Source organism: Hyperoodon ampullatus (genome assembly GCF_949752795.1).
Source record: "Hyperoodon ampullatus genome assembly, chromosome: 8".
NCBI classification, from domain to species: Eukaryota; Metazoa; Chordata; class Mammalia; order Artiodactyla; family Ziphiidae; genus Hyperoodon; species Hyperoodon ampullatus.
The window spans coordinates 77,458,388-77,479,718 of NC_136921.1; the positions used below are offsets into that span (position 1 = coordinate 77,458,388).

Sequence of the window (21,331 nt, forward strand, 5' to 3'; positions counted from 1 at the left end):
ATTGAAAAATGGAAAAAACAAATCTCTAAGAATAGGATATTGGATAAATAAAGTGTGGTACCACTAATTTGATAGAGTACCATTAAACATTATTATAGAAAAAGTTAATGACTCAGGGAAATGTTCATAATATAATACTAGGTAGAGATGGATAGTTTAAGATAGTTTTTAATTGTTTATTAACCAAGAACTGGAAGCAAAATATCAATAATATCTGCACTAATTCTCAGTGCTTCCTATTGTCCTGCTGTTCATAAAAATCAATTTAGATTATACCACAATGACGAGTTAAGACAAATAGTAACACAAAGTCATTCCACATAAATTCTTTCATTTTTTTCATTAACATTGAAACTGGTCTGAGAGCTAATTTGCCAGAAATAGTCTATACCAGTGTGAGCCCAATATAAGTAGTGTTAAAACAACACATGCCTAAATAGTTAATGATATGCATGTCACATAAAATTATTTTTTAAAGTATAGATAGCCTAATAGAAGTAGATTTGAATATTTTCATTAAATTGGAGTAGAAATATGGGTAAAACATTAGAAAGACTAAAATTTGAGACATAATTTTTAGTGGAAAGAAGCACATGGGAACAGGAGTATGTGTTCAATTATTAAAACAGTACTCAGAAACTATTTCCTATTTTATAGAAAACCATGAACTCTGCAGGTATACATTTGTAAGATAAGTTATATTGGGGACCATCTTTTAAAATTCATACTTTGTCTGCTTTTTTCCATGTGTATTTTACATAGCTGAGTTTGTACTACATAAATATGTTGGTATTTTCATTTTTCATTTAATATTCTATTAAAATAGACATTTTTCTTTGTCATTAACATCTTTCATTCAATGGTTACAAATGCATTCCATTTTTGTTGTCTCATAATTTAACTAACCTTTCTCTTATTATTTTCATTTTTTCCCTTCTAATAATGTAGCACCAAACATCTTGTGCATAAACCTCAATCTGCCTTATTTCTTTTGTACAGATTCTCCAAACTGGAAATACTAGAAAGGCTTGAATATTTTTAAGAATCTTAATACATTTTGCCAAATTACTTTCAAAGATGAACTACTTTACACTTTTTAAAGCAGTATTATATAAAACAGAGTAGATTACTTAGGTTTTCAGAGGTATTCTCTGAAATAAGTTGTTCTTTGGGGAGGGGGGTGGGATCCGAGCCACAGGAGCAGCCGCAACATGCTGCCCATCCATGCCTTGGGCGCCTGCAGAGTCGCGTGCGTTTGCTTCGTGCTAATGAGCATGATGTAGAGGATGCTGCCCTGCCACTGGTGGTCCTTGCCCACCATGGCCCCTCCAAGCCTGTAGCCTGGCTCTGTCTGAAATAAGTTTTTTAATTATATAAGTTTCATTGGTATAGCATTATAATTTGGCATCTGTATACACTACAAAGTGATCACCACCACAAGTCTGGTTACCATCCATCACCATACACCCCCTTCATCTGTTTTGCCCACTCCACCAACCCTTTTCACCCTGGTAACCACTAATCTGTTCTATAGATCTATGAGTTTGATTTTTTGTTTTATTTTGTTTGTTTGTGTTGTCTTTCGCATATGAGTGAAATCATACAATATTTGTCTTTCTCTGTCTTATTTCACTTAGCATAATACCCTCTAGGTTCATCCATGTTGTTGCAAATGATAGGATTTCATCCTTTTTGCATGGCTGATAGTATTCCGTTGTGTATATATACCACATATTCTTTATTCATTCATCCATTGATGGACACTTAGGTTGCTTCCATATCTTGGCTATTGTAAATAGTGTTGCAATGAACAGAGGGGTGCATATATCTTTTCAAATTAGTATTTTCATGTTTTTCACTTAAATACCCAGAAGTGGAATAGCTGGGTCAAGTGATAGTTCTAGTCTTGATTATTTTGAGAAATCTCCATACTGTTTTACGTAGTGGCTGCAGCAATTTACAGTTCCACCAATAGTGTAAGAGGGTTTCCATTTCTCCACACCCTCTCCAACATTTTTCACTTCATGTCTTTTTGGTAATAGCCATTCTAACAGATGTGAGGTGATATCTCATTGTGGTTTGGTTTGCATTTCCCTAATAATGATGTGATACTGAAAATCTTTTCAGTGCTTGTTGGCCATCTGTATGTCTTCTTTGGAAAAATGTCTATTCAGCTACTCAGCCCATTTTCAAATCAGCTTGCTTGTTTTCTTTTGTTGTTGATGACTTGTATGAGGAGTTCTTTATATATTTCGGATATTAACCTTATCAAATATATGATTTGCAAATATCTTCTCTCATTCAGTAGGTTGCTTTACATTTTGTTGATGGTTTCCTTCACTGTGCAGAAGATTTTAGTTTGATATAGTCCCATTTGTCTATGTTTGCTTTTGTTCCCTTGCCTTTGGAGTCGAATCCACAAAAACATTGCTAAGACTTACGTCCATAAGATTACAGCCTATGTTTTCCTCTAGGAATTTTATGGTTTCAGTTCTTACATTCAAGTCTTTAATTCATTTTGAGTTTTTGTGTATGGTGTCAGATAATGGTCTAACTTCATTCTTTTGCTTGTGGCTGGCCAGTTTTCCCAGCACCATTTATTGAGGAGACTATAGTTTCTCCATTGTATGTTCTTTGCTTTTTATCATAAATTAATTGTACATACATGTGTGAGATTTCGATTCTGTTCTGTTGATCTGTGTGTCTATTTTTGTGCCATTACCCATACTGTTTTTTGGGTTTTTTTTTAACATCTTTATTGGAGTATAATTGCTTTACAATTGTGTGTTAGTTTCTGCTTTATAACAAAGTGAATCAGCTATACATATACATATATCCCCATATCTCTTCCCTCTTGCATCTACCTCCCTCTCACCCTCTCTATCCCACCCCTCTAGGCGTTCACAAAACACCGAGCTGATCTCCCTGTGCTATGCGACTGCTTCCCACTAGCTATTGGTTTTACATTTGGTAGTGTATATATGTCCACGCCACTTTCTCACTTCGTCCCAGCTTACCCTTCCCTCTCCCTGTGTCCTCAAGTCCGTTCCCTAGTAGGTCTGCATCTTTATTCCCACCCTGCCCCTAAGTTCTACATGACTATTTTTTTTCTTTTTAGATTCCATATATATGTGTTAGCATATGGTATTTGTTTTTCTCCTTCTGACTTACTTCACTCTTATGACAGACTCTAGGTTCATCTACCTCACTACAAATAACTCAATTTCATTTCTCTTTATGGCTGAGTAATATTCCATTGTATATATGTGCCACGTCTTCTTTATCCATTCATCTGTAGATGGACACTTAGGTTGCTTCCATGTCCTGGCTATTGTAAATAGAGCTGCAATGAACATTGTGGTACATGACTTTTTTTGAATTATAGTTTTCTCAGGATATATGCCCAGTAGTGGGATTGCTGGGTTGTATGGTAATTCTATGTTTAGTTTTTTGAGGAACCTCCATACTGTTCTCCATAGTGGCTGTATCAATTTACATTCCCACTAACAGTGCGAGTGTTCCCTTTTCTTCACACCCTCTCCAGCATTTATTGTTTGTAGAGTTTTTGATGATGGCCATTCTGACTGGTATGAGATGATATCTCACTGTAGTTTTGATTTGCATTTCTCTAATGACTAATGATGTTGAGCGTCCTTTCATGTGTTGGCAATCTGTATATCTTCTTTGGAGAAATGTCTATTTAGATCTTCTGCCCATTTTTGGATTGGGTTGTTTGTTTTTTTGGTATTGAGCTGCATGAGCTGCTTGTAAATTGTGGAGATTAGTCCTTTGTCAGTTGCTTCATTCGCAAATATTTTCTCCCATTCTAAGGGTTATCTTTTTGTCTTGTTTATGGTTTCCTTTGCTGTGCAAATGCTTTTAAGTTTCATTGGGTCCTATTTGTTTATTTTTGTTTTTATTTCCATTTCTCTAGGAGGTGGGGCAAAAAGGATCTTGCTGTGATTTATGTCATAGAGTGTTCTGCCTATGTTTTCCTCTAAGAGTTTGATAGTGTCTAGCCTTACATTTAGGTCTTTAATCCATTTTGAGTTTACTTTTGTGTATGGTGTTAGAGAGTGTTCTAATTTCATTCTTTTACATGTACCTGTCCAGTATTCCCAGCACCACTTATTGAAGAGGCTTTCTTTTCTGCATTATATATTCTTGCCTCCTTTATCAAAAATAAGGTGACCATATGTGCGTGGGTTTATATCTGGGCTTTCTATCCTATTCCATTGATCTACATCTCTGTTTTTGTGCCAGTACCATACTGTCTTGATTACTGTAGCTTTTTAGTATAGTCTGAAGTGCAGGAGCCTGATTCCTCCAGCTCCATTTTTCTTTCTCAAGATTGCATTGGCTATTTGGAGTCTTTTGTGTTCCCATAAAAATTATGAAATTTTTTGTTCTAGTTCTGTGAAAAATGCCAGTGGTAGTTTGATAGGGATTGCATTGAATCTGTAGATTGCTTTGGGTAGTAGAGTCATTTTCACAATGTTGATTCTTCCAATCCAAGAACATGGTATATCTCTCCATCTATTTGTATCACCTTTAATTTCTTTCATCAGTGTCTTATAATTTTCTGCATACAGGTCTTTTGTCGCTTTAGATAGGTTTATTCCTAGGCATTTTATTCTTTTTGTTGAAATGGTAAATGGGAGTGTTTCCTTAATTTCATTTTTAGATACCCATACTGTTTTGAACACTATAGTATACTTTGAAATCAGGGAGCATGATACCTCTACCTTTTTTCTTTCTCAAGGTTGTTTTGCTTGTTTGGGATCTTTTGTTGTTCCATGCACATTTTATTTATTTTATTTTATTTTATAAAAATTATTTTCATTTTATTTATTTATTTACTTGGCCATACTGTGCAGCATGCAGGATCTAAGTTCTCCAACCAGGGAGCGAACCCATGCCCCCTGCCGTTGGAGTGTGGAGTCTTAACGACTTGACCACCAGGGAAGTCCCTTCATGCACATTTTAAAATTATTTTTTCTAGTTCTGTGAAATATTGCAGTGGAATTTTGATAGAGATTGCATTGAACCTGTAGACTTCTTTGGGTCCTAGGGACATTTTAACAATATTAATTCTTCCATTTCATGCACACAGCATATCTATTTGTGTATTCTTCAATTTCTTTCATCAGTGTCTTACACTTTTTGGTGTACAGGTCTTTCACCTTCTTGGTTAGATTTATTCCTAGGTATTTTTTTGATGCTATTTTAAAAGGGAACATTTTATCTATTTCTCTTTCTGATAGCTCATTATTAGTGAATAGAAAAGCCAAAGACTTCTGTATCATGATTTTGTATCCTGTGGCTTTACTGAATTTATTTATTATTTCTAATGGGTTTTTTTGGTGACATCTTTAGGGTTTTGTATGTATAATATCATGTAATCTGCAAATAATGACTGTTTTACTTCTTTCTTTCCAATTTGGTTGCTCAGTATTTCTTTTTCTTGCCTAATTGCTGTGGCTAGGAATTCCAATTCTATGTTGAAGAGACGTGGCAAGAATGAGCATCCTTGTCTTTTTCTTGATCTTAGAGGAAAAGATTTCAATTTTTCACCATTGAGAATAACATTAGCTGTGGGTTTGTCCTATATGATCTTTATTATGTTGAGGTACATTCTCGCTATACTCATTTTGTTGACAGATTTTATCATAAATGAATATTGAATTTTGTTAAATGCTTTTTCTGCATCTACTGAGATGATTATATCATTTTTTGTCCTTAATTTTGTTAATATGATATATCATGTTTATTTTGTAGGTGTTGAACCCTCCTTGCATCCCTGGAATAAATTCAACTTGATCATGGTGTATGATTCTTTTAATGCATGGCTTGATTTGGTTTACTAGTATTTTGTTAAGGTTTTTTGCATCTGTGTTCATCAAGGATATTGGACTGTAGTTTTCTTTTTTTGTGGTGTTATTATCTGGTTTTGGTATCAGGGTAATTATGGTTTCACAAAATGTGTTTGTAAAGTTTCCTTCCTCTTCAGTTTTTTGGAAGAGCTTGGGAAGTAGAAGTATTAAATCTTTGAATGTTTTGTAGAATTCTCCAGTGAAGCCCTTTGGTTCTGGACTTGTGTTGTTGGGGAGATTTTTGATTACCATTTAAGTTTCCTTATTAATAATTAATCTATTCATATTTTTGTTTCTTCATGATTCAGTCTTGGAAGATTGTATGTTTCTAGGAATTTATTAATTTCTTCTAGGGTATCCAACTTATTGGTGTATAATTGTTCATAAAAGTTTCTTATGATCCTTTGTATTTCTGTACTATCAGTTATAAGTTCTCTTCTTTTATTTCTGACTTTATTTATGAGAGTCCTCTACTTTTTTCTTAGTTAGTTAGCTAAAGGTTTGTTAATTTTGTTTACCTTTTCAAAGAAACAGCTCTTAGTTTCATTGATTTTTTTAAATTTAACTATAGTTGATTTACAATATGATGTTAGTTTCAGATATACAGCTTCAGATTCTTTTCCCTTTGATCTTTTCTATTCTTTTGTCTCCATTTCATTTATTTACCCTCTGATCTTTGTGTGAGTGTATGTGTCCTATTTTAAAAATTTTTATTTAGTTATTTAAATTTTTATTTTTATATAATTTTTAAAAGTTACGTTCCACTTACAGTTATTACCAAATATTGGCTGTATTCTCCGTGTTGTACAATACATCCTTGAGCCTATCTGACACCCAATAGTTTATACCTCTACTCCATTCCTCTATTGTCCCTCCCACTGGTCATAACTAGTTTGTTCTCTATATCTGTGAGTCAGCTTCTTTTTTTTGAAAATTTATATGAAAACACAAAAGAACCTGAATAGCTGAAACAATCTTGAGAAAGAAGAACAGAGCTGGAGGAATCATGATCCCTGACTTCAGACTATACTACAAAGCTATAGTAATCCAAACAGTATGGTACTGGCACAAACCAGACACAGATCAATGAAACAGGATAGAGAGCCCAGAAATAAACCCACACACTTATGGTCAATTAATCTACAACAAAGGAGGCAGGAATATACAATGGAGAAAAGACAGTCTCTTCAATAAGTGTTGTTAAGAAAACTGGACAGATACATGTAAAGAAGGAAGTTAGAACATTCTCTAACACCATATACAAAAATCAACTTAAAATGGGTTAAAGACCAAGATCTAAGACCAGATATTATAAAACTCGTGGAGGAAAACACAGGCAGAACACAACATAAATCACAGCAATATTTTTTTGGATCTGTCTTCTAAAGTAAAGGAAATAAAAGTAAAAATAAACAAATGGGACCTAATTAAACTTAAAAGCTTTTCACAACAGAGGAAACCATAGACAAAATGAAAAGACAGCCTACTGAATGGGAGATTATATTTACGAATGATATGACTGATAATGGGTTTAATATCCAACATATATAAACAGCTCATACAGCTCAACATCAAAGAAACAACAATTAGATAATGGGCAGAAGAACTGAATAGATATTTTTCCAAAGAGGAAATGCAGATGGCCAAAAGTCACATGAAAAGATGCTCAACATTGCTAATCATCAGGGAAATGCAAATCAAAACCGCAATGAGATTTCACCTCATGCCTGTTAGAATGGCTATCATCAAAAAGAACACAAATAACAAATGTTGGTGAGGTTGTGGAGAAAGGGAACTCTCCTAAATTGTTGGTGGGAATGTAAATTGGTGCAGCCACTGTGGAAAACAATATGGAGGTTTCTAAAAAAACTAAAAATAGAACTACCATATGACCCAGCAATTCCACTCCTGGGTAGATACCCAAAAAATAACAAAACAAAAACAAAAAACACTAATTGGAAAAGATACAGGTACCCCAACGTTCATAGCAGCATTATTTATAATAGCCAAGACATGGAAGCAATGTAAGTGTCCATCAGCAGATGAATGGATAAAGAAGATGTATATACACACAATGGAATACTGCTCAGCCATGAAAAAGAATGAAATTTTGCCATTTGCAGCAACATGGATGGACTTGGAGGGCATTATGCTAAGTGAAACAAGTCAGACAGAGGAAGACAAATACTGTGTGATATCACTTATATGTGGAATCTAAAATATACAACAAACTAGTGAATATAACAAAAACAGAATCAGATCTCTCCTCTGATCTTTATTATTTCCTTCTTTCTACTAATTTTGGACTTCATTAGTTCTTTTTCTATTTCCCTTAGGTGTACTTAGATTGTTTATTGGGGATTTTTCTTGTTTTTTTTGAGGAAGGCCTATATTGCTATGAACTTACCTCTTAGAACCACTTTTGCTACATCCCATAGATTTTGGTATGTCATATTTCTCTTTGCATTTGTCTGTAGGTATTTTTTGATTTCTCCTTTGATGACCCATTGGTTGTTCAATGGGATGTAATCTAATCTCTATGTAATTTAATCTCCATGTTTTTGTGGGTTTTCCCATTTTTTTTCTTTATGATTGATTTCTAGTTTCATTCCATTGTGATCAGAGAAGATGCTTGATATGATTTCAGTCTTCTTGAATTTATTGAGACTTATTCTGTGACCTAATATGTGATCTATCCTGGAGAATATTTCATGTGCACTTGAGAAGAATGTGTTTTGTGCTGCTTTTGGATAGAAAGTCTATTAAGTCTGTCTGGTCTAATGTGTTATTTAAGTCCAATATTTCCTTATTGATTTTCTACCCAGATGACCTATCCATTGATGTAAGTAAGATGTTAGAATTCCCTATTATTGTTGTATTGCTTTAAATTTCTCCCTTAAAGTCTGTTAATATTTGCTTTATATATCTTGGTCCTCCTCCATTGGGTGCATATATACTTATAAGTGTTATATCTTCTTGCTGGATTGACCCCTTTATCATTATGTAATGCCTTTCTTGTCTTTTATTTTTCTGTTTTAAAGTCTATTTTGTCTGATATGAGGATCAGCTTTCTTTTCATTTCCATTTGCATGAAATATTTTTGCATTCCTTCACTTTCAGTCTCTGTGTGTCCTTTCTTCTGAAGTGAGTCTCTTGTAGGCAGCATATAGGGAATTTTGTTTTTTTATCTATTCAGCCACTCTATGTGGTGAAGTTTGATTGATGAATTTAGTCTATTTACACTTAAAGTAATTATTAATAGGTATGTACTTATTGCCATTTTGTTATTTGCTTTCTGGCTGTTTTGTAGTTCCTCTTTGTTTCTTACTTCTCTTTTTCTTGTCCCTTGTGTTTTGGTGGTTTTCTTTAGTGTTATGTTTAGATTCCTTTTGCAATTTCTTTTGTGTATTTACTATAGGCTTTTCTTTGGTTACTGTGAGGTTCACGTATAACATCTTATGTAAATAGTGACCTCTTTTAAGTTGGTAGTAACTTAAATTTGAACACATTCCAAAGCTTTATCTTTTTACTTACTCCCCCACTCAATATTTTATACTCTTGATGACACAGTTTACATCTTTTTTTATGCATCCTTTGACTAATTATTGTAATTTTAGTTAATTTTAATACTTTTACCTTTTAACCTTCATACTTGCTTTATACTTGACTCATCCACCACCTTTATTATATAGTTACTTTTTCCAGTGGGATTTTTACTTTTATATGTTCTCTTATTATTAATTAATGCCATTTCTTTTCAGCTTATAGAAGTCCTTTTACCATTTCTTATAGAGCTGGTTTAGTGCTGATGAACTCCTTTAGCTTTTGGTTATCGGGAAAACTCTTGGTCTCTCCTTGAATTCTGAATGATAACCTTGCTGGGTAGAAATTCTTGTTTGGAAATTCTTTTTGTGCAGGTGCTGTGGCTACTGCTGCAGCACACTGGTGGGCAAGGCTTGTCTCGAGACCTGCTGTGGGGCCTGGCCATGTGATATAAGTTATCTTTAAATAAATATGAAAAAAGAATGCTTTATGATAAAAACTATAATAAACAACTTTTGATTCTTATGGATATTTTTCTGAAATATTTACTATGTTTTTCAATCTAACAAAAACATATGAAACTGTTAAAATGAAAGTTTTTTAATTACTGAAGAAAAAATATATTATTACAAAGACAAAAAACATAGTGATTTATTATTTTTTCATTAAAAAAATTTTTTGGAGTATAGTTGATTTACAATATTGTGTTAGTTTCAGGTGTACAGAAAAGTGAATCAGTTATACATATACATATATCCATCCTTTTGTAGATTCCTTTGCCATATAGGCCATTACAGAGTACTGAGTAGAGTTGCCTGTGCTATACAGTAGGTCCTTATTAGTTATATATTTTATACATAGTAGTGTGTATATGTCAATCCCAATCTCCTAATTTATCTCTTCCCCACCCCCCACCTTACCCCCTGGTAACCATAAGTTTGTTTTCTACATCTGTAACTCTATTTCTGTTTTGTAGATAAGTTCATTTGTACCCTTTTAAAATTCATTTATTTATTTTTTTATTGGAGTATAGTTGCTTTACAATGTTGTGTTAGTTTCTGCTGTGCAGCAAAGTGAATCAGTTATATGTATACATATATCCACTCTTTTTTAGATTTCTTTCCCAATTAGGTCACCACAAAGCACTCAGTAGAGTTCTCTGTGAGTACCCTTTTTTTTAGATTCCACACGTAGGTGATATCATATATTTGTCTTTCTCTGTCTGACTTACTTCACTCAGTGACATAGTGATTTATATTGGGGAAAACCTTGAAACTAGGAGACAAGAATTTTGAATTCTGGCCTTGGCTCTGCTACTAGCTGGTCTTAGACAAATCATTTAACTTCTCTAAATTTCAGTTACCTCATCTGTAAAATGAGGGCATTGGATTGCATAGTCCCTGAGACATAAAAAGTAAGCTAAATATGTGATAATTATTATAAAGCTCTTACTGTTTTTAAGATGCTGATACTTTATTATTCAGGATGGTCTGATGTTCAGCAAATAATTGAATAGACAGAGTTTTTAAATTTATTTGACCCTTTTAGTTATTTCCTCATTCAAACCAAAGGGTTCTTTTGCTATATTCTGGTTGTTCTTCATTGCTTTTAATCAAACCTTTGTTAGATAGACTTCTTAGGGAAAATGTAGAGGCATTGTGCCTTCCTCTTATGAGAGTACCTTAATAACATTGCTATGTGTAAGCATACTCTATGAATAAATATTTATTTTCATAGAGCAATAGTTTTCTAAAAAATAGGTGTCTATTAGTTTTAACTGGTTAGCCCAGGTTAAATTACTATTAATTGTTATATATATATATATATATATATATATATATATATATATATATATATATATATATATATATATATATATTTTTTTTTTTTTTTTTTTTTTTGTGGTACACTGGCCTCTCACTGCTGTGGCCTCTCCCGTTGTGGAGCACAGGCTCTGGACACACAGGCTCAGCAGCCATGCCTCACGGGCCTAGCCGCTCCGCGGCATGTGAGATCTTCCCGGACCGGGGCACAAACCCATGTCCCCTACATCGGCAGGCAGACTCTCAACCACTGCGCCACCAGGGAAGCCCATGATGGCATCTCTTATGTTGTCACAGATTTTCTAGCACGTTATCTGACAGATAGAAGATGTTTAATATTTTCTACATGAAGAAATAAATATAGAAAGGGAGATAGATGTTAAGATAGCTCTTTAAGAATGAGTACCTATTTTGTTTACAATAAGAGAGTAAATATTGCATATATAAATCATATTTGCCTACATATGATTTTCCATTCAGGTCTGTCATTGTATACATACAGCCAAAATACCAAACCCTTTGAACATGTGCAGTTAGAGGCAATAATTTCTCTAAGAGCATAAAGTGGATCAGGCTACTAAAGAAGACTAATTTCTTTCTACAAATAAAAATTGGATATGTTTAAAGTATACTAATTTCCCCTAGATTTATTGAGATATAATTGACATATACCATTGTGTAAGTTTAAGGTGTACAACATGTTAATTTGATACACTTATATATTGCAAAATAATTACCACCATCGTGTAACTTTTAAGTATATAATACAATATTATTAACTGTAATCACTATCCTGTTTAGATCTCTATAACTTACTCATCTTATAACTGGAAGTTTGTACTTTTGACCAACATCTCCCTTATGCCCCTACCCCTCAGCCTCTTAAAGAAGCCCAATTTTTAAGACCCATTTTGACTAGTCTCCATGATAATACAAATTATGCTCATATTCTCATCAAATGTTGTGAGTGGAAATTTATACTGGTTCGTAATTAGTCTACACTTACCTGAAACATTTTCTGTATAGCACTTTAGCTATCATTAAATTTTATTTAGTTTATATCACAGGTATATAAATAAAGCACTCATAGGTATATAAAGAAAATATCCATTAATTCAGGCTATACATAATGTGAAGAGTGTTTTAGGGTAATATATTGTACTTGGTGTCCCAATTTTGCATTCAATTAAATATATTATAATTTTAGTCTTTGTTTTATTTCTAAAACATAATGTTTTATCACATGGTAAAGAGAAAGTATTTACATTTATAATTTTAGAGGATATTGGTTTTCTATTATCAGACTACTTTATTAATCTTAAAATTCCTTGATTCTACTCTTTTGTGGAAAAGAAAGCATTACAAGAACCCTGATGAACACAAATAAGATGCAATGAAAAATCACAATAAAAATGCCAATAATGTAGGTTTAATTCCTAGATTTAGATTTAACCATGCAGTTTTGGAATTTGATAATAGCATGTTTTCTTTTGCATATTAAACTCTGTAGGATATATTATACCTTTTATAATAGTGTAAAAGCTATTTTGATTTGAAGCATGTTGATCTGAAGAATATAAAATAAAAATCAAGTTCATGAGAATTAAAAAAGTGAATATGCATTTACCTATTTATCTATCTACTGTTATACACAATTATCAAAGATTGCCAGAATAAAAACTCATCATTTTTAGGGACTTCTAATTTTGATGGGTTGGATGAGTGACGATACACATGGTTTGGAGGGAAGAGTCCTTTTTTAGAGTACAATTTTGCTTGTTAAATCATTAAAGCTTAGTTATATATGGAGAAAACTGCCTAATAATTATGAACTAACATTTTAACATGGCATTTGCAACAGATACATTAGACAGTTAATTAAATAGAATGTTGCTTATTTTTAAATGAATGACAAAAAAAATCAAACTTTCCTTGGCATGTGAAATCTTTATATTATCAGAAGTGGGAAATCTGAAAGACGTGGTTCATTCTCTGGTTGATGCAGAATTGCTCTAAGCAGTAAGCTTACTGTTTTCAGACAGCATTAGCAGCTTCAGCAAATACAACTGTGTCATCCTCCCTTAATACGCAGTGCTTGTAACTGAAAAGGGGAGATGATAAACAGCATATGAGATCTGATATCTTCATGATGACTTAAACAGATACTGATGGACAGATCTGCTGTTTGATGTTTTCTTCAGTAGCCCTGAAGATGCTGAGACATAGAGATGGCTGTGATTATCTTTTGTAAGACAGGAAATGCAATCTTTAGGGGTCTCTGGAAATAGAAAGGTTATGCAGTCTGGAACCTGTGAGCCTTTTCAATCTCTAAGTCATCAGGTATGACGTCATGAATTATGATTATACCATTAGATTGTAGAGTTATTGCTTTTTCTGGCTCTTAGGCATTTACAACATATTAATCAATGTAATTGTTTATTATTAGATTTTCCTTAGGATATTTGAACAAGTAATATTTATAGTACTAGACACCAATTAAACAATATTAATTTTAGAAATGTGTGTGTGTTTAAGCTTGTGTTTACTGTAGCTTTTTATGGGGAAGTAGGAAGTAAGGAAATAGATTCTTTGTATGTGATTAAGGGCAAGGTTTAGGGCTCTACAGATTTTTCCAGATTAAACCTGAATACAGTCAAATTGCATCTTTTATTTCAAATGATGAAAATAGCATAAATTGTTCAAACTTATAAGGATACACCATAGCTAGCTGCTTGTATATAGTGACATATTAAAAATGTTTATCTGGGATTACTTAAGCATAGAAATAAATGTTGCTACCATTGTACTGTGCAACCACACAGCAACCCAAGTGTGATGAGTAGAATCATGTTTATCAGCATCTGAGCTATTTTCCTGAAATTTGTATTTCAGTATCTAAACTGTTTTAGAAGGCATTACTTTTAATCATTTCTCAGATCTATTGAAATAATTATGCTCTTTGTCCTCCTAATGTAGAGATTTTCTAAGGTATTGTTTATAGATTAAAGTAGATGATAAATCTGTTTTTTGTTTTGTTTGGTTTTTTACACAGAAATCTGGTGACATATAAGCCTGTTTAATGTTTTTGACCCAGAGATATTCTATATTTGTTTACTTTCATTTTCACAATGAAAAGACTTGACTACATTAAACATGTTAACTACAAAGAGTAGAAAATCATCACAGCAAAGAATTTGGATTTATATATCTATTTCATGCTGAAACTCTGCTATTTATTTTAAACAATTTTTCCCTATCACGTTTAATTTTGTTTGTTAGAGCATGTCCTCAGAATTACATGCTTGGGTAAGAAACTGTGCTTCTGTTTAACATTCAGATTTTGCAGGAAATTTATTGTATTTTTTTATGTTATAATATTTCTGCCTCAGTATTAGGGGACTTGGCAGATACTTGACAAGGCATTCCATATTAAATGAGCAAAAAGAGAGAAAATGTTGCAGCATTTCTCAGCAGAAAGATAGTTTTGTCTCCGTGATTCCATAGCTTGATTAGAATTTAATGGCTCATCAGGGTAAAATGATGTATTAAATATGAATATATTTATCAAAAGACTGAAGTGGAAGTCTGAAACAGTGATTTGATTCAGTTAGGGGGTCAGTTTCTCCTTTTTAATTAAAAGCACACTAAAAATTATACCTACTGATATTGGCTATAATTTATATGTTATTCAGGCTACTTAGTCAGCTTAGATTCTTATTAGCAGGGAAGACTGCCATATTCTTAAGCTTGGTTAGTTTTGGAATGATTTGAATATACCTTTTAGTTGCTACAAAACCTGTTTAATCTGTTAGAATTTATTTCCAGTATTTGCATATATTAGTCACTATGAGTACATTCTGTTTCTTGGCATGGCTTTGGGATTCCTCTAGGTATTGGTTTCACAACATTCTGCTAGATTTTTCACTGTATTTGTGACCTTTCAAGAGAACCAAACCATAAAAATTCTTAGTTACCTTCTTCAGTGGCACTTAAATGAGGATATCTCAATAATTCTGTAAGGTGGAAAAAAATCACTGTCTTAGTTATTTCTTTTACAAAGTGGAGAAAAATTTCTCTCTGTTGCTATGTCAAAATATATAACATTAAAAAGTTAAGATTGATTAAAATGTCACAGACATTTAATGTAATGTCAACCTTTTTCCTGTACAGCAAGATGATCTTGACCTTTTGAATGGTGAAGTTGATTGTACTTCTGCTCAGTAACAATTGGTCATCTTTTTGCAATGGTTGCCTCTATCTGTACCATTTTATACATGCATTTCATTATATATTGTAAAGGTTTCTGAAGGTAAGCTGTCTGTAAACAACTATTTGAATAATTGTTCAATTGTAAACAACTATTTGAGTAATTTGAGTAATTGTGAAATATGATCATTTGCACATGTATTTGGTGTGAGGAGAATACAGAAAAGAAAGAGTTGTTTCCTGCTTTCAAGATTATGAGAAAAAGTACATAATGAGCTATGTTCACATTTTGAATGGCTTTCCAAAAGTGGTATGCTACAGTCAGTTTTAATTTAATTTATAAATTGGTGACTCTTAGGATGAGTTACATATAATTCTTTTTTTCCTCATGTAAATCTCTTGATATTAGAGAAATAAAAGATTGGGTCAAACTGTATAATCAAGCATTTTGTAATTTTGATAACTGCATTAACTTCTTTTATAACACATTAAATTCTTTTTATTAGGGCATTATAAACTGTGAATAAATAAAATAACATTATAAGTTTTATAAGCCATAGTTTTCAATTTGAGAGTGAAGGGAGATCTAGCCCATTGGCAGGAGGCAGAAGCAGGGACCCCAAGAATCAGCTCAATACAGGGATGTGACCAATCCAGTATAATTCCAGGCTAGGCATAGGTCATTATGTATTATGGAAGGGGGTTTTGATTTAGTAGGGATTAAACTTTGGAAATAAGGAGTAACAAGTTTGGAGTGTTTAATGCTAGGTAGGTCATTTATGGAGTACTTTGAATAAACTGGGGAGGATAGATTTCACCTTAGGCTCTGAGGAAGAGGACTAGGAGGAAGTAGTAGGGAAGTAGACCTTAACCAGCTGGCTGTTAGACATCCAAGCACTACTCTCTTCTCTTTTGTATCAGTGTGCTGGCTGAAAGTAGCAGGGAGGTGGGTAGAGCAAATGCAAAAACCTTGTTTCCCTAGAATCCTAGACTGGCGCATGCTGATCAATAGTGCCTGTTTTCTTGGATTAGAGCAATAGAAAATTGATTTACAAATTCTTCTGGTTTGTATAGTATGGTAGTTAAGCATCCAGACTGCCGTGTTCAGTAGGTTCAAATCTTAGCTACACCACTTACCAGCTGTATGATCATGGGCAAGTTATTTAACCTTTCTGGGTTTCAGTTTCCTCAGATGTGATATAGGGATAGTAAGGGTGCCTACCTCAAAGAGTTGTGAAGATCAAGCAAGTTAATGTATATAAAGTACCTCTAAGAGTACTGGTATATACTAAGCACATTACTGCCAACATCATTTATTGGCAGACATTATTATATTCACTCGTAGAGCTAGGATGGGCTATTGGTAATTGTTGTCAGGAGTTTAATTTTGATCTCTCTCCCTCACTCTCCATATCAAGTAAGAAATTCAGTCAAAAACACGTGGTACACTGAAATAAAGATGGTTATAAAAATGCAAACAAGAAAAACATGCTACATCTGAATAAATTCTAACTGACTGATTATAAGAATTGTAACTTGATGAAAAATTTTGTTTAAAGTTTTTTTGCACCTGCTTACTAGCCTGATTTAAACTTCTATTAAGATCCTATGTGTATAGATCCTTTGCTTTCCTATATTTTACCAACTACTTCATTAGAGGAAAATTACTGGGTCTTTGGGAAAACTTAATGGCAATGTCAGGTCTTCTTTAGTAACAGTTGGAGATTAAAATTAAGGAGTAAAATCAAGGTTTAAATAAAATAATAAACAAGTTATGTAGCTTAGGTTTAATGATCTGAGTTATTTTTTAAATCATAAAAAATGTCTTCGACAGAAACTTCACTGAAAATTATACTCAGCTTGTTTTAGTAATTTAAAAAAATTATGTATTTATTTATTTATTTATGGCTGTGTTGGGTCTTCATTGCTGCACGTGGGCTTTTTCTAGTTGCCGTGAGCAGGGACTACTCTTCGTTGCACTGCGCGGGCTTCTCATTGAGGTGGCTTCTCTTGTTGCGGAGCGCGGGCTCTAGAGCGCAGGCTCAGTAGTTGTGGCGCACGGGCTTAGTTGCTCCGTGGCATGTGGAATCTTCCCTGACCAGGGCTCAAATCCATGTCCCCTGCATTGGCAGGCAGATTCTTTTTTTATTTTATTTTTATTTATTTTTATTAGTTTCTGCTTTATAACAAAGTGAATCAGTCATACATATACATCTGTTCCCACATCCCTTCCCTCATGCATCTCCCTCCCTCCCACCCTCCCCATCCCACCCCTCCAGGCGGTCACAAAGCACCGAGCTGATCTCCCTGTGCTCTGCAGCTGCTTCCCACTATCTATCTACCTTACGTTTGGTAGTGTATATATGTCCATGCCTCTCTTTCGCTTTGTCACAGCTTACCCTTCCCCCTCCCCATATCCTCAGGTCCATTCTCAAGTAGGTCTGTGTCTTTATTCCCGTTTTACCCCTAGGTTCTTCATGAAATTTTTTTTAAAATTCCATATATATGTGTTAGCATACGGTATTTGTCTTTCTCTTTCTGAGTTACTTCACTCTGTATGACAGACTCTAGGTCTATCCACCTCATTACAAATAGCTCAGTTTCGTTTCTTTTTATGGCTGAGTAATATTCCATTGTATATATGTGCCACATCTTCTTTATCCATTCATCCGATGATGGACACTTAGGTTGTTTCCAGCTCCGGGCTATTGTGAATAGAGCTGCAATGAACATTTTGGTACATGTCTCTTTTTGAATTATGGTTTTCTCAGGGTATATGCCTAGTAGTGGGATTGCTGGATCATATGGTAGTTCTATTTTTAGTTTTTTAAGGAACCTCCATACTGTTCTCCATAGTGGCTGTACCAATTCACATTCCCACCAGCAGTGCAAGAGTGTTCCCTTTTCTCCACACCCTCTCCAGCATTTATTATTTCTAGATTTCTTGATGATGGCCATTCTGACTGGTGTGAGATGATATCTCATTGTAGTTTTGATTTGCATTTCTCTAATGATTAATGATGTTGAGCATTCTTTCATGTGTTTGTTGGCAGTCTGTATATCTGCTTTGGAGAAATGCCTATTTAAGTCTTCTGCCCATTTTTGGATTGGGTTGTTTGTTTTTTTGCTATTGAGCTGCATGAGCTGTTTATAAATTTTGGAGATTAATCCTTTGTCAGTTGCTTCATTTGCAAATATTTTTTCCCATTCTGAGGGTTGTCTTTTGGTCTTCTTTATGGTTTCCTTTGCTGTGCAAAAGCTTTGAAGTTTCATTAGGTCCCATTTGTTTATCTTTGTTTTTATTTCCATTTCTCTAGGAGGTGGGTCCAAAAGGATCTTGCGTGATTTATGTCATAGAGTGTTCTGCCTATGTTTTCCTCTAAGAGTTTGATAGTTTCTGGCCTTACATTTAGGTCTTTAATCCATTTTGAGCTTATTTTTGTGTATGGTGTTAGGGAATGATCTAATCTCATACTTTTACATGTCCCTGTCCAGTTTTCCCAGCACCACTTATTGAAGAGGCTGTCCTTTCTCCACTGTACATTCCTGCCTCCTTTATCAAAGATAAGTTGACCATATGTGCGTGGGTTTATCTCTGGGCTTTCTATCCTGTTCCATTGATCTATCTTTCTGTTTTTGTGCCAGTACCACACTGTCTTGATTACTGTAGCTTTGTAGTATAGTCTGAAGTCAGGGAGCCTGATTCCTCCAGCTCCGTTTGTCGTTCTCAAGATTGCTTTGGCTATTCGGGGTCTTTTGTTTCTCCAAACAAATTTTGAAATTTTTTGTTCTAGTTCTGTGAAAAATGCCATTGGTAGTTTGATAGGGATTGCATTGAATCTGTAGATTGCTTTGGGTAGTAGAGCCATTTTCACAATATTGATTCTTCCAATCCAGGAGCATGGTATATCTCTCCATCTATTTGTATCATCTTTAATTTCTTTCATCAGTGTCTTATAATTTTCTGCATACAGGTCTTTTGTCTCCTTAGGTAGGTTTATTCCTAGATATTTTATTCTTTTTGTTGCAATGGTAACTGGGAGTGTTTTCTTGATTTCATTTTCAGATTTTTCATCATTAGTGTACAGGAATGCCAGAGATTTCTGTGCATTAATTTTGTATCCTGCTACTTTACCAAATTCATTGATTAGCTCTAGTAGTTCTCTGGTAGCATCTTTAGGATTCTCTATGTATAGTATCATGTCATCTGCAAACAGTGACAGCTTTACTTCTTCTTTTCCAATTTGGATTCCTTTTATTTCCTTTTCTTCTCTGATTGCTGTGGCTAAAACTTCCAAAACTAAGTTGAATAAGAGTGGTGAGAGTGGGCAGCCTTGTCTTGTTCCTGATCTTAGTGGAAATGGTTTCAGTTTTTCACCATTGAGGACAATGTTGGCTGTGGGTTTGTCATATATGGCCTTTATTATGTTGAGGAAAGTTCCCTCTATGCCTACTTTCTGCAGGGTTTTTATCATAAATGGGTGTTGAATTTTGTTGAAAGCTTTCTCTGCATCTATTGAGATGATCATATGGTTTTTCTCCTTCAACTTGTTAATATGGTGTATCACATTGATTGATTTGCGTATATTGAAGAATCCTTGCATTCCTGGAATAAACCCCACTTGATCATGGTGTATGATCCTTTTAATGTGCTGTTGGATTCTGTTTGCTAGTATTTTGATGAGGATTTTTGCATCTATGTTCATCAGTGATATTGGCCTGTAGTTTTCTTTCTTTGTGACATCCTTGCCTGGTTTTGGTATCAAGGTGATGGTGGCCTCATAGAATGAGTTTGGGAGTGTTCCTTCTTCTGAAATTATTTGGAAGAGTTTGAGAAGGATGGGTGTTAGCTCTTCTCTAAATGTTTGATAGAATTCCCCTGTGAAGCCATCTGGTCCTGGGCTTTTGTTTGTTGGAAGATTTTTAATCACAGTTTCAATTTTAGTGCTTGTGATTGGTCTTTTCATATTTTCTATTTCTTCCTGATTCAGTCTTGGCACATTGTGCATTTCTAAGAATTTGTCCATTTCTTCCAGGTTGTCCATTTTATTGGCATAGAGTTGCTTGTAGTAATCTCTCATGATCTTTTGTATTTCTGCAGTGTCAGTTGTTACTTCTCGTTTTTCATTTCTAATTCTATTGGTTTGAGTCTTCTCCCTTTTTTTCTTGATGAGTCTGGCTAATGGTTTGTCTATTTTGTTTATCTTCTCAAAGAACCAGCTTTTAGTTTTATTGATCTTTGCTATCATTTCCTTTATTTCTTTTTCCTTTATTTCTGATCTGATCTTTATGATTTCTTTCCTTCTGCTAGCTTTAGGGGTTTTTTGTTCTTCTTTCTCTAATTGCTTTAGGTGCAGGGTCAGGTTGTTTGCTCAAGATGTTTCCTGTTTCTTAAGGTGGGATTGTATTGCTATAAACTTCCCCCTTAGAACTGCTTTTGCTGTGTCCCATAGGTTTTGGGTCGTCGTGTCTCCATTGTCATTTGTTTCTAGGTATTTTTTAATTTCCTCTTTGATTTCTTCAGTGATCACTTCGTTATTGAGTAGTGTATTGTTTAGCCTCCATGTGTTTATATTTTTTACAGATCTTTTCCTGTAATTGATGTCTAGTCTCATAGCATTGTGGTTGGAAAAGATACTTGATACAATTTCAATTTTCTTAAATTTACCAAGGCTTGATTTGTGACCCAAGATATGATCTATCCTGGAGAATGTTCCATGAGCACTTGAGAAAAATGTGTATTCTGTTGTTTTTTAATGGAATGTCCTATAAATATCAATTAAGTCCATCTTGTTTAATGTATCATTTAAAGCTTGTGTTTCCTTATTTATTTTCATTTTGGATGACCTGTCCATTGGTGAAAGTGGGTGTTAAAGTCCCCTACTA

The 21,331-nt window shown here is 33.9% G+C and overlaps 1 protein-coding gene across 10 annotated transcripts in view; it reads left to right on the plus strand.

Annotated features, from left to right (window-relative positions):
• Positions 1 to 21,331, plus strand: part of SLC4A10 (solute carrier family 4 member 10) — a gene marked incomplete at both ends in the record, with an annotated part of 305,510 nt that overhangs the window by 66,314 nt on the left and 217,865 nt on the right. For 3 of the 10 annotated variants that reach the window (XM_079709596.1, XM_079709600.1, XM_079709597.1), the window contains one exon: positions 13,499 to 13,579. The exons of 6 other annotated variants lie outside the window; for them this stretch is intronic. In XM_079709596.1, the coding sequence (XP_079565722.1) occupies positions 13,499 to 13,579 (81 nt within the window). Of the gene's footprint in view, positions 1 to 13,498; positions 13,580 to 15,471; positions 15,560 to 21,331 lie in introns of those variants that run through there. One more of the 10 variants, XM_079709594.1, reaches the window with a different exon arrangement.